The following is a 12,500-nucleotide window of genomic DNA, read 5'->3' on the forward strand; positions in this document are numbered from 1 at the left end:
TGTGTGTGTGTTTGGGTGTGGAGACAGTGGAGTGCTGGAGTAAACACTGAGCTGTGTGTGAATGTGTTTCAGGAGTTATAGCGAGACACCCACTTTACTTTCCGTACCTGAAGAGGTTTCTGACTGCTGAAGTGGTGGAGAACTTTTTTCAGCACCTGATTAAGAAGGATGGTGGAGATGTTCCCTCAGTGAGCCGGTAAGAGGAACGAACTCAGAGCTCTACTTTAGATTGTCCACAGTGAAGTGGACTTCTCCCGGTGTCTCCTAATTTCCTCATACTTCACACGCACACTTCACTCACAGTGTCCTGAGAATAAAGAGTTTCATCAGAAGAACAGAATGGATGGAACGAATTAAAGATAGCATGAGCAGAGACCATTATGGAGCTCATGTTTACTGGGATGAAGTGATGTAAGAAAAAAAAAAAATAAATAATATACTCCTGTAAGGGTTAATAGTATAGGGGTAATAGTTTAATGGGTAATAGTATAGGTGTTAATGGTGTAGGGGTAAAAGTGTATTGGGTAATAGTGTAGGTCAGGGGTGGGCAAACTTTTTAACTTACGGGCCCCAATGGGTACTAAAATTTGACAGATATATATATATAGAGAGAGAGAGAGAGAGAGAGAGAGAGAGAGATTTGGTAACATGTAGCAAAGCATGAATATGCAAGGCTCATTGTACAAATTGTTGTTCAAATGCATTAATTAAATTAATAATTAATTTATTATATTTCAGTTGAATAAACACAGCTGAAAAATACAAATTCAGTTTCATTTATCAAGTGCCAAAAGATCAACAACTTGTTGATCTTTTTTATTTTACCAGTGCATCAAAACACAGCAGAAAAACCTCGAATTCAGTTTCAGTAGGAACAGTGTTCTTGAACTCCTTGTTTTGCTAGTTCATCAAAGTCTGGAGTAAGTTTTGTTGTGGCAATTCTCAGAATAGGTCCGAGGTGTTGGTCAGTTAATCTGGATCTGTGAGGGGCTTTGTTGATATTCATGACGCTGAATGTCTGCTCACATACGTAGGTTGAACCAAACAAAGTCAGCATCTTCTGTGCCATCTTCCGGAGGATTGGAAACATGGCTTTATTAAGTGAAGCATAAAAGTCATTCAGTTTAAGGGAACTGAACTTCTCCTTTAAGACAGAGTCAGACTGAAGATCGATCAGTTCCAATTGCACTTCTTGTGGCGCAGTTTCAGGGTCTTGTGACAGGGGACAGGACACCAGTTGAAGTGACTTTTCAATGTTTTTAAAGTCAGAGAAGCGACGGCTGAATTCTTCGTGCAGGTCATCCAGTAATTTGCTGTATTTCTTTGCGTTTCGCGTCGCCTCTTTCTGCGTGCCGAGTGTGGCGAAATGAGTGAAAGATGTGTTTGCAATTTGTGTGAAGAATAAAGTTGCTTAGATTTGCAGGCTGTAACATGTTTGTACATGTCGTGCACAAACTGATCTTTCCCCTGTAGATTTGTTGCTTAGCTCAGGAAATTCGTCAGATTTCCCCACCGACTCCGAAAATGCGCCAATCTCCTCTTTCAGGTCCCACACTCGTTGAAGCACTTTGCCCAAACTCAACCAGCAGACACGAGAGTGGTACAGCAACTCCTGATGATCCGCATCAGTTTCCTCGAGAAACTTGATGAACTGACGATGCTGAAGTCCCCGTGCGCGTATAAAGTTGACGGGTTTTACGACTGGATTCACGACATGATTAAGCTGCAATATAGACGTGCAAAGCGATTCCTGATGGATGATGCAGTGAAGGAAAATAACATCCTGCTCAGGGTTTTCCTCTGTTACTTTATCCTGGATTCTTTTTAGCAGCCCAACGTTTTTTGGTAATCCATCCGTTGTGACATTGGCAAGTTTACTCCAAGGTAGTTTATGTCTCTCGATGGCAGCAGACACCGTGTTATATAAATCCTCTCCCCGAGTTGTTCCCTTCTGGGACTCCATGCTCAAAAACTCTTCCGTTATCTCAAAACTATCATTAATCCCTCAGATGAAAGTTAGGATCAGAGCAGTGTCTTTTAAGTCGGTGCTTTTATCCAGTGCTAGTGAATATAACTTAAATGACTCTGCTTTTTTCTTTATTTGGCTGGCTATATCTCCGTCAATCAGTTCCACACGGCGAGTCACAGTTCTGCGTGACAAACTGAGTTTTTTAAACTTGCCTTGGCTCTCCGGACACAAGACACCTGCCGTCTCTACCATACATTCTTTTAAAAACTCGCCTTCGGAGAAAGGCTTGCTTGCTTTTGCTAATTTGAATGCCAGCAAAAAACTTGCCTTGGTACTCGACTCTTGAATCAATGTTTGCCGGTAAAAAAAATGTTGCTGAGTCTGTAAATTAGCTGCCAACCTCTGAGCCGTAGCCGCCTGTTCCTGCGTTGACTGCTTTCTAGCGTAATTGGCATGCTTCGTAGCAAAGTAACGGCTAATATTGTACTCTTTAAAAACCGCAAAAGATTCTTGGCATATTAGGCATACAGCCTTTGATCGGACTTCAGTGAAAAAATATTTTGTTATCCACTCCGTTTTAAACACTCAGTGCTCACTATCCACTTTTCTTTTTTTTTTGATAAGCTCAGCTTATAAAATGGTCACGTTCGGCGGGCCGGATTAATACAACCAACGGGCCGTGTGTGGCCTGCGGGCCGTAGTTTGCCCATGTCTGGTGTAGGTGGTAATAGTGTAGTGGTAAGAGTGTAGGGTTAATAGTGTAGTGTGAAATGGGTAACAGTGTAGTGTTAATAGTGTAGGGGTAATAGTGTAAGGGGTAATAGTGTAGTGGTAATTGTGTAGGGTGTAATAGTGTAAGTGGTAACAGTGTAAGGGCACAGTGTAGGTGGTACATTGTAGGGGTACAGTGTAAGGGTAACAGTGTAGTGGTAATTGTGTAGGGTGTAACAGTGTAAGTGGTAATAGTGTAAGGGGTAATAGTGTAGTGGTAATAGTGTAGGGTGTAATAGTGTAAGGGGTAATAGTGTAGGTGGTTATAGTGTAGTGGTAATAGTGTAAGGGTAATAGTGTAGGTGTAATAGTGTAGTGTAAAATGGGTAACAGTGTAGTGTTAATAGTGTAGTGTTAATAGTGTAAGGGGTAATGGTGTAGGGTGTAATAGTGTAGGGTGTAATAGTGTAAGGGGTAATAGTGTAGTTGGTAATAGTGTAGGGTATAATAGTGTAAGGGTAATAGTGTGGGGGTAATAGTGTAGGTGGTTATAGTGTAGTGGTTATAGTGTAAGGGTACAGTGTAGGTGGTAATGGTGTAGGGTGTAAGTGTAAGGGGTAATAGTGTAAGGGGTAATAGTGTAATGATATTAGTGTAGGGCACAGTGTAAGGGCAATAGTATAGGGGTAATAGTGTAGGGTGTAACAGTGAAGGTGGTAATAGTGTAGGGGCAATAGTGTAAGGGTAATAGTGTAAGGGTAATAGTGTAGGGTGTAATAGTGTAAGGGGTAATAGTGTAGGATGTAATAGTGTAAGGGGTAATAGTGTGGGGTGTAATAGTGTAGGGGTAATAGTGTAGGTGGTAATAGTGTAAGTGGTAACAGTGTAGGGTGTAATAGTGTAGGGTGTAATAGTGTAGGGGCAATAGTGTAGGGGTAATAGTGTAAGGGTAATAGTGCAGGTGGTGATCGTGTGGGAGGTAGTAGTGTAGGTGGTAATAGTGTAGGGGTAATAGTGTAGGGGTAATAGTGTAGGGGTAATAGTGTAGGGGGTAATAGTGTAGGGTGTAATAGTGTAGGGTGTAATAGTGTAAGGGGTAATAGTGTAGGGTGTAATAGTGTAAGGGTAATAGTGTAGGGGTAACAGTGTAGTGTTAATAGTGTAGGGGAATAGTTTAAGGGGTAATAATGTAAGGGGTAATAGTGTAGGGTGTAATAGTGTAGGGTATAATAGTGTAAGGGGTAATAGTGTAGGTGGTAATAGTGTAAGGGGTAATAGTGTAGGTGGTAATAGTGTAGGGTGTAATAGTGTAGGGGTAATAGTGTAAGGGTAATAGTGTAGGATGTGATAGTGTAGGTGGTAATAATGTAAGGGGTAATAGTGTAGGGTGTAATAGTGTAGAGTGTAATAGTGTAGGTGGTAATATTGTAGGGTGTAATAGTGTAGGTGGTAATATTGTAGGGTGTAATAGTGTAGGGGGTAATAATGTAGGTGGTAATAGTGTAGGTTGTAATAGTGTAGGTGGTGATAGTGTAGGTGTAATAGTGTAGGTGGTGATAGTGTGAGGGGTAATAGTGTAGGGTGTAATAGTGTAAGTGGTAATAGTGTAGGATGTAATAGTGTAGGTGTTAATAGTGTGGTGGTAATAGTGTAGGTGTTAATAGTGTAGGGTGTAATAGTGCAGAGTGTAATAGTGTAGAGTGTAATAGTGTAGGTGGTAATAGTGTAGGTGGTAATAGTGTAGGGGGTAATAGTGTAGGGTGTAATAGTGCAGGTGGTGATCGTATGGGAGGTAGTAGTGTAGGTGGTAATATTGTGGGGTAATAGTGTAGGGGTAATAGTGTAGGGGTAATAGTGTAGGTGGTGATCGTGTGGGAGGTAGTAGTGTAGGTGGTAATATTGTAGGGGTAATAGTGTAGGGGTAATATTGTAAGGGTAACAGTGTAGGTGGTAATAGTGTGAGGGGTAATAGTGTAGGGGTAATAATGTAGGGGTAATAGTGCAGGTGGTGATAGTGTAGGGGGTAATGGTGTAGGTGGTGATAGTGTGGGGGTAATAGTGAAGGTGGTAATAGTGTAGGGTGTAATAGTGTGGTGGTAATAGTGCAGGATGTAATAATGTAGGTGTTAATAGTGTAGGTGGTAATAGTGTAGGGGTAATAGTGTAAGGGGTAATAGTGTAGGTGGTAATAGTGTAAGGGCTAATAGTGTAGGTGGTAATAGTGTAAGGGGTAATAGTGTAGGATGTGATAGTGTAGGTGGTAATAGTGTAGGTGGTGATAGTGTAGGGGGTAATAGTGTAGGGTGTAATAGTGAAGGTGGTAATAGTGTAGGGTGTAATAGTGTAAGGGTAATAGTGTAGGTGGTAATAGTGTAAGGGTAATAGTGTGGGATGTAATAATGTAGGTGTTAATAGTGTAGGTGGTAATAGTGTAGGGGGTAATAGTGTAAGGTGTAATAGTGAAGGTGGTAATAGTGTAGGGTGTAATAGTGTAAGGGTAATAGTGTAGGTGGTAATAGTGTAGGTGGTAATAGTGTAGGATGTAATAATGTAGGGGTAATAGTGTAAGGGTAATAGTGTAGGGTGTAATAGTGTAGGTGGTAATAGTGTAAGGGTAATAGTGTAGGTGGTAATAGTGTAAGGGTAATAGTGTAGGGTGTAATAGTGTAGAGTGTAATAGTGTAGGTGGTAATATTGTAGGTGTAATAGTGTAGGTGGTAATAGTGTAGGGTGTAACAGTGTAGGGGGTAATAATGTAGGTGGTAATAGTGTAGGCTGTAATAGTGTAGGTGGTGACAGTGTAGGTGTAACAGTGCAGGTGGTGATAGTGTAGGGGTAATAGTGTGAGTGGTAATAGTGTGAGGTGTAATAGTGTAGGTGGTAATGGTGTAGGGTGTAATGGTGTAGGGTGTAATAGTGTAGAGTGTAATAGTGTAGAGTGTACAGTGTAGAGTGTAATAGTGTAGGTGGTAATAGTGTAAGGGGGTAATGGTGTAGGGGGTAATAGTGTAGGTGGTGATGGTGTGGGTGGTAATAGTGTAGGTGGTAATATGTAGGTGGTAATAGTGTAGGGGCAATAGTGTAGGGTGTAATAGTGTAGGGTGTAATAGTGTAGGGGGTAATAGTGTGGGTGTAATAGTGTGGTGGTGATCGTGTAGGAGGTAGTAGTGTAGGTGGTGATAGTGTAGGGGGTAATAGTGAAGGTGGTAATAGTGTAGGGTGTAATAGTGTAAGTGGTAATAGTGTAGGATGTAATAATGTAGGTGTTAATAGTGTAGGTGGCAATAGTGTAGGGGTACAGTGTAAGGGTAATAGTGTGAGGTGGTAATAGTGTAAGGGCTAATAGTGTAGGTGGTAATAGTGTAAGGGCAATAGTGTAGGTGTAATAGTGTAGGATGTGATAGTGTGGGTGGTAATAGTGTAGGTGGTGATAGTGTAGGGGGTAATAGTGTAGGGTGTAATAGTGAAGGTGGTAATAGTGTAGGGTGTAATAGTGTAAGGGGTAATAGTGTAGGTGGTAATAGTGTAGGTGGTAATAGTGTAGGATGTAATAATGTAGGGGTAACAGTGTAAGGGGTAATAGTGTAGGGTGTAATAGTGTAGGTGGTACAGTGTAAGGGGTAATAGTGTAGGTGGTAATAGTGCAGGGGGTAATAGTGTAAGGGTACAGTGTAGGGGGTAATGGTGTAGGGGTAACAGTGTAGGTGGTAATAGTGTAAGGGGTAATAGTGTAGAGTGTAATAGTGTAGGGGGTAATAATGTAGGGGGTAATAGTGTAGGTGGTGATCGTGTAGGAGGTAGTAGTGTAGGGGGTAATAATGTAGGGGGTAATAATGTAGGGGGTAATAGTGTAGGGTGTAATAGTGTAGGTGGTAATATTGTAGGGCAGGGGTGGCCGAGCCGCATGCGGCTCTTTGGCTGGTTTTATGCGGCTCTTATGTTCCTTCAAGTTTTGTGTGTTTGATTTTTAATGTGCGTGTTCGCTTTGCTTAAGTTCAATACGGTATTTTTAAGACTTAAATGAGCTTGCCCCTACTGAGAAACTTTGCGGTATATCAGACCTTGGCATGAGGCCAATCATAAATTACATGGATGCACCCAGAATTTTCGGAAATACCTAAATCACCGAAACAACACGGCAGAAACACAATTGTAATGACGCAATAAAAAAGCGCAGCAGCACACGGTTATCTGGATAAGAGCAACATGTCTGCGGTGTGCGGAGAGCGATTTGCAAAACATGCAATGCTGAAATTTCAAGAGGGGGTGTATCTGCAAAGAGTCTCTCCAAGCTGGGTTTAATTTATCACCTGCAATCCAAACATCCCGATCGTCATTCTAAATATGAGAAGAACGCAGCGCAGAAAAGTAAAGTCAATCCGAGCATGCGCACTCCGTCTGTAGAGGACGTTTTTGAAAAGGCAGGAAAGTTTTCCAGTGATGGTGCCGAGGCAAAAGGCATAACACAAAAAATTATGGATTTCATTGCCTTTTGAATTGAATTTTCATTTCGGTGCATCCCTAAAATATTATCGTTGGTGTGGCCCTCTAAAACAAATCAGCTTTCTCATGTGGCCCCTTGTAAAAAATTAATTGCCCACCCTGCGGTATATTCATCTCACGCACATGCGCATTTGACGAAAATACCGTATTGAACTCAAGCGAAGTGAACACGCACATAAAAAAAACACAAAGTCTGTGTTTTCTACCCTGAAACATGTGAAATCAAAACATCGATCTGTTCTGACTGAAACATGTGAAAGAATTGCTTCGAGTGGCAACAACTGAATACGAGGCAGATTTGAAGGGATTGTTCAAGGCAAGGAATGCCAAAAGTCCCACTAAGTAACATGCATAGTAAAAGAAAAACGCTATTGTAAATTATTATATTTTTGTTTGTGGACTTGGTTAAACAGAGTTTGTGTGTGAGACAGTGCACACAATGTTCATTGTTGAAAATGACTGTCCTGTGGTCTTAGAACTGTAGGAGTCAATTTCTGTCATTATGTTGGTGTGTGACATTTACAATAAATCTGGCTGAGCAGAGGTGTGTGTGTGTGTGTGTGTGTGTGTGTGTGTGTGTGTGTGTGTGTGTGTGTGTGTGTGTAAGAGGAAGGGATGGGTGATGTTCATGTGTGCCCATGTGTATGATGTGGCTCTTTGCGGTAACACAGTCAAAATGTGGCTCTCGGTCTCTGACTGGTTGGCCACCCATGTTGTAGGGTGTAACAGTGTAGGTGGTAATATTGTAGGGGTAATAGTGTAGGGGTAATAGTGTAGGTGGTGATAGTGTAGGGGTGATAGTGTAGGGTGTAATAGTAAAGGTGGTAATAGTGTAGGGTGTACAGTGTAAGGGGTAATGGTGTAGGTGGTAACAGTGTAAGGGTACAGTGTAGGTGGTAATAGTGTAGGATGTAATAATGTAGGTGGTAATACCGTAGGGGCACAGTGTAGGGGTAACAGTGTAGGGGTAACAGTGTAGGGGTAACAGTGTAGGGGCAATAGTGTAGGGGTAACAGTGTAGGTGGTACAGTGTAAGGGTACAGTGTAGGGTGTAACAGTGTAGGTGGTAATAGTGTAAGGAGTAATAGTGTAGGGAGTAATAGTGTAGGGGCAATAGTGTAGGGGTAATAGTGTAGGGTGTAACAGTGTAAGGGTAACAGTGCAGGTGGTAACAGTGTAGGTGGTACAGTGTAAGGGTAATAGTGCAGGATGTGACAGTGCAGGTGGTAATAGTGTAAGGGTACAGTGTAGGTGTACAGTGCAGAGTGCAACAGTGTAGGTGGTAACATTGTAGGGTGTAATAGTGTAGGCTGTAATATTGTAGGGGTGTACAGTGTAGGGACAACAATGTAGGGGTAATAATGTAGGGGTGATAGTGTGGGTGGTGATAGTGCAGGTGGTGATAGTGCAGGTGGTAATAGTGTAGGGTGCAATAGTGTAGGGGTAATAGTGTGGGGGTAATAGTGTAGGTGGTAACAGTGTAGGGTGTAATAGTGTAGGTGGTAACAGTGTAAGGGTACAGTGCAGGTGGCAATAGTGTAGGGTGTAATAGTGCAGGTGGTAACAGTGTAGGGGTAATAGTGCAAGGGTAACAGTGCAGGATGTGATAGTGCAGGTGGTAATAGTGTAAGGGTAACAGTGCAGGATGACAGTGCAGGTGGTAACACCGTAAGGGTACAGTGTAGGGTGTAATAGTGCAGAGTGTACAGTGCAGGTGGCAATAGTGTAGGGGTACAGTGTAGGGGTAATAGTGCAGGTGGTGATAGTGTAGGGGCAATAGTGCAGGTGGTGATAGTGCAGGGGTAACAGTAGGGGTAACAGTGAAGGTGGTAACAGTGTAGGGTGTAATAGTGTAAGGGTAACAGTGCAGGTGGTACAGTGCAGGATGTAACAATGTAGGTGGCAACAGTGCAGGTGGTAACAGTGTAAGGGTAACAGTGCAGGATGTGATAGTGCAGGTGGTAACAGTGTAAGGGCAACAGTGCAGGGTAATAGTGCAGGATGACAGTGCAGGTGGTAACATTGTAGGGTGTAACAGTGTAGGTTGTAATATTGTAGGCGTAATAGTGTAGGGGTAACAGTGCAGGGGTAATAGTGTAGGGGTGATAGTGCAGGTGGTGATAGTGTAGGGGTAACAGTGTAGGGGTAATAGTGTAAGGGGTAATAGTGTAGGTGGTAACAGTGTAGGGTGCAACAGTGCAGGGTGTAACAGTGCAGGGGTAACAGTGCAGGTGGTAACAGTGCAGGGTGTAATAGTGCAGGTGGTAACAGTGTAGGAGCAACAGTGCAAGGGCAATAGTGTAGGGGTAATAGTGTAAGGCAATAGTGTAGGGGGTAATGGTGTAGGTGGTAATGGTGTAGGGTGTAATACTGTAAGGGCAACAGTGTAAGGGGTAATAGTGTAATTAAATTAGTGTGTAGGGGCAATAGTGTAAGGGGTAATAGTGTGCGGGGCACAGTGTAGGGGTAATAGTGTAGGGTGTAATAGTGAAGGTGGTAACAGTGTAGGGGTAACAGTGCAAGGGGTAATAGTGCAAGGGTAACAGTGTAGGGTGTAACAGTGTAGGGGTAACAGTGCAAGGGTAACAGTGTAGGGCACAGTGTAGGGGTAACAGTGCAAGGGCAATAGTCTGGGAGTAATAGTGTAGGGCACAGTGTAGGGGCAATAGTGTAGGGGTAATAGTGCAGGGCATAACAAAGCAAGGGCAATAGTGCAGGTGGTAATAGTGTAGGGGCAATAGTGTAAGGGGTAACAGTGCAGGAGCAACAGTGTAGGAGTAATAGTGTAAGGCAATAGTGTAGGTGGTAATAGTGTAGGGTGTAATAGTGCAGGTGGTAATAGTGTAGGAGTAATAGTGTAAGGGGTAATAGTGTAGGGGTAACAGTGTAAGGGGTAATAGTGTAGGGGGTAATGGTGTAGGTGGTAATGGTGTAGGGTGTAATACTGTAAGGGCAACAGTGTAAGGGTAATAGTGTAATTAAATTAGTGTGTAGGGCACAGTGTAAGGCAATAGTGTAGGGGTAATAGTGTGGGGGTAATAGTGTAGGGGTAATAGTGTAGGGTGTAACAGTGAAGGTGGTAATAGTGTAGGGGTAACAGTGCAAGGGTAACAGTGCAAGGGTAACAGTGTAGGGCGTAATAGTGTAGGGGTACAGTGTAGGGGTAACAGTGAAGGTGGTAACAGTGTAGGGTGTAACAGTGTAAGGGGTAACAGTGCAGGTGGTAACAGTGCAGGATGTAACAATGTAGGTGGCAACAGTGCAGGTGGTAACAGTGTAAGGGTAACAGTGCAGGATGTGACAGTGCAGGTGGTAACAGTGTAAGGGTAATAGTGTAGGGGTAATAGTGCAGAGTGTAACAGTGCAGGTGGTAATATTGTAGGGTGTAACAGTGCAGGTGGTAACAGTGTAAGGGTAATAGTGTGGGGGTAATAGTGCAGGGCAACAGTGCAGGGGCAATAGTGTAGGGGTGATAGTGCAGGTGGTGACAGTGCAGGTGGTGATAGTGTAGGGCAACAGTGTAGGGGGCAATAGTGCAAGGGTAACAGTGCAGGTGGTAATAGTGTAGGGGTAATAGTGCAGGTGGTAATAGTGTAGGGAGCAATAGTGTAAGGGGTAACAGTGTAGGTGGTAACAGTGCAGGTGGCAATAGTGCAGGTGGCAACAGTGTAGGAGCAACAGTGTAAGGGGTAACAGTGTAGGGGCAATAGTGCAGGGGTAACAGTGTAAGGGCACAGTGTAGGGGGTAATGGTGCAGGTGGTAATGGTGTAGGGTGTAATACTGTAAGGGGTAATAGTGTAAGGGCAATAGTGCAATTAAATTAGTGTGTAGGGGTAATAGTGTAAGGGTAATAGTGTGGTGGTAATAGTGTAGGGGTAATAGTGTGGGGTGTAATAGTGAAGGTGGTAATAGTGTAGGGGTAATAGTGTAGGGGTAATAGTGTGAGGGGTAATAGTGTAAGGGTTAATAGTGTAGGGGGTAATGGTGTAAGGGGTAATAGTGTAGGGGTAATAGTGTAGGGGTAATAGTGTAAGGGTAATAGTCTGGGAGTAATAGTGTGGGGGTAATAGTGTGGGGGTAATAGTGTGGGGGTAATAGTGTAAGGGGTAATAGTGTAGGTGGTAATAGTGTAGGGGTAATAGTGTAAGGGGTAATAGTGTGGGAGTAATAGTGTAGGGAGTAATAGTGTAGGGAGTAATAGTGTAAGGGGTAATAGTGTAGGGGTAATAGTGTAAGGGGTAATAGTGTAGGGGTAATAGTGTAAGGGGTAATAGTGTAGGGGTAATAGTGTAGGGGTAATAGTGTAGGGGTAATAATGTGAGGGGTGATAGTGTGGGTGGTAATAGTGTAAGGGGTAATAGTGTGTAGGGAGTAATAGTGTAGGTGGTAATATTGTAGGGGTAATAGTGTAGGGGTAATAATGTGAGGGGTGATAGTGTAGGTGGTGATAGTGTAGGTGGTGATAGTGTGGGGGTAATAGTGTAAGGGGTAATAGTGTAGGTGGTAATAGTGTAGGAGTAATAGTGTAAGGGGTAATAATGTAGGGGGTGATGGTGTAGGTGGTGATAGTGTAGGGTGTAATAGTGTAGGGGTAATAGTGTGAGGGGTAATAGTGTAGGGGTAATAGTGTAGGTGGTAATAGTGTAGGGAGTAATAGTGTAGGGGTAATAGTGTAGGGGTAATAGTGTGGGGGTAATAGTGTAAGGGGTAATAGTGTAGGGGTAATAGTGTAGGGAGTAATGGTGTGGGAGTAATAGTGTAGGGGGTAATAGTGTAAGGGTTAATAGTGTAGGGGTAATAGTGTGAGGGGTAATAGTGTGGGGGTAATAGTGTAGGGGTAATAGTGTGGGGGTAATAGTGTGGGAGTAATAGTGTGGGGGTAATAGTGTAGGGTGTAATAGTGTAGGGAGTAATAGTGTAGGGAGTAATAGTGTAGGGGTAATAGTGTAGGGGGTAATAGTGTAGGGGTAATAGTGTAAGGGGTAATAGTCTAAGGAGTAATAGTGTAGGGGTAATAGTGTAGGGGTAATAGTGTGGGTGGTAATAGTGCAGGGCACAGTGTAGGGGTAATAGTGCAGGAGTAACAGTGTAGGGAGCAATAGTGTAGGGGCAACAGTGTAGGGGCAACAGTGTAAGGGCAACAGTGTGGGGGTAATAGTGTAGGGCACAGTGTAGGGGTAATAGTGTAAGGGTAATAGTGTGGGGGTAATAGTGTAAGGGGTAACAGTGTAAGGGCACAGTGTAGGGGTAATAGTGTAGGGTATAATAGAGTAAGGGGTAACAGTGTAGGGAGCAACAGTGTAGGGGTAATAGTGT

At 43.1% G+C, this 12,500-nt stretch overlaps 1 protein-coding gene across 4 annotated transcripts in view; it reads left to right on the top strand.

The window, feature by feature from the left end:
- The window catches only part of lratb.1 (lecithin retinol acyltransferase b, tandem duplicate 1), a 56,922-nt gene that overhangs the window by 36,688 nt on the left and 7,734 nt on the right, over positions 1-12,500 (top strand). For all 4 annotated transcript variants that reach the window (XR_006924148.1, XR_006924147.1, XR_006924149.1 and 1 more), the window contains exon 18: positions 73-196. Coding sequence is in view for 1 of the 4 variants with exons in the window: in XM_046837522.1 (XP_046693478.1) it covers positions 73-196 (124 nt within the window). In the remaining 3 variants the exon portion in view is untranslated. The remainder of the gene's footprint in view (positions 1-72; positions 197-12,500) is intronic.

Source organism: Silurus meridionalis, chromosome 24 (genome assembly GCF_014805685.1).
Source record: "Silurus meridionalis isolate SWU-2019-XX chromosome 24, ASM1480568v1, whole genome shotgun sequence".
Lineage (NCBI taxonomy): Eukaryota > Metazoa > Chordata > Actinopteri > Siluriformes > Siluridae > Silurus > Silurus meridionalis.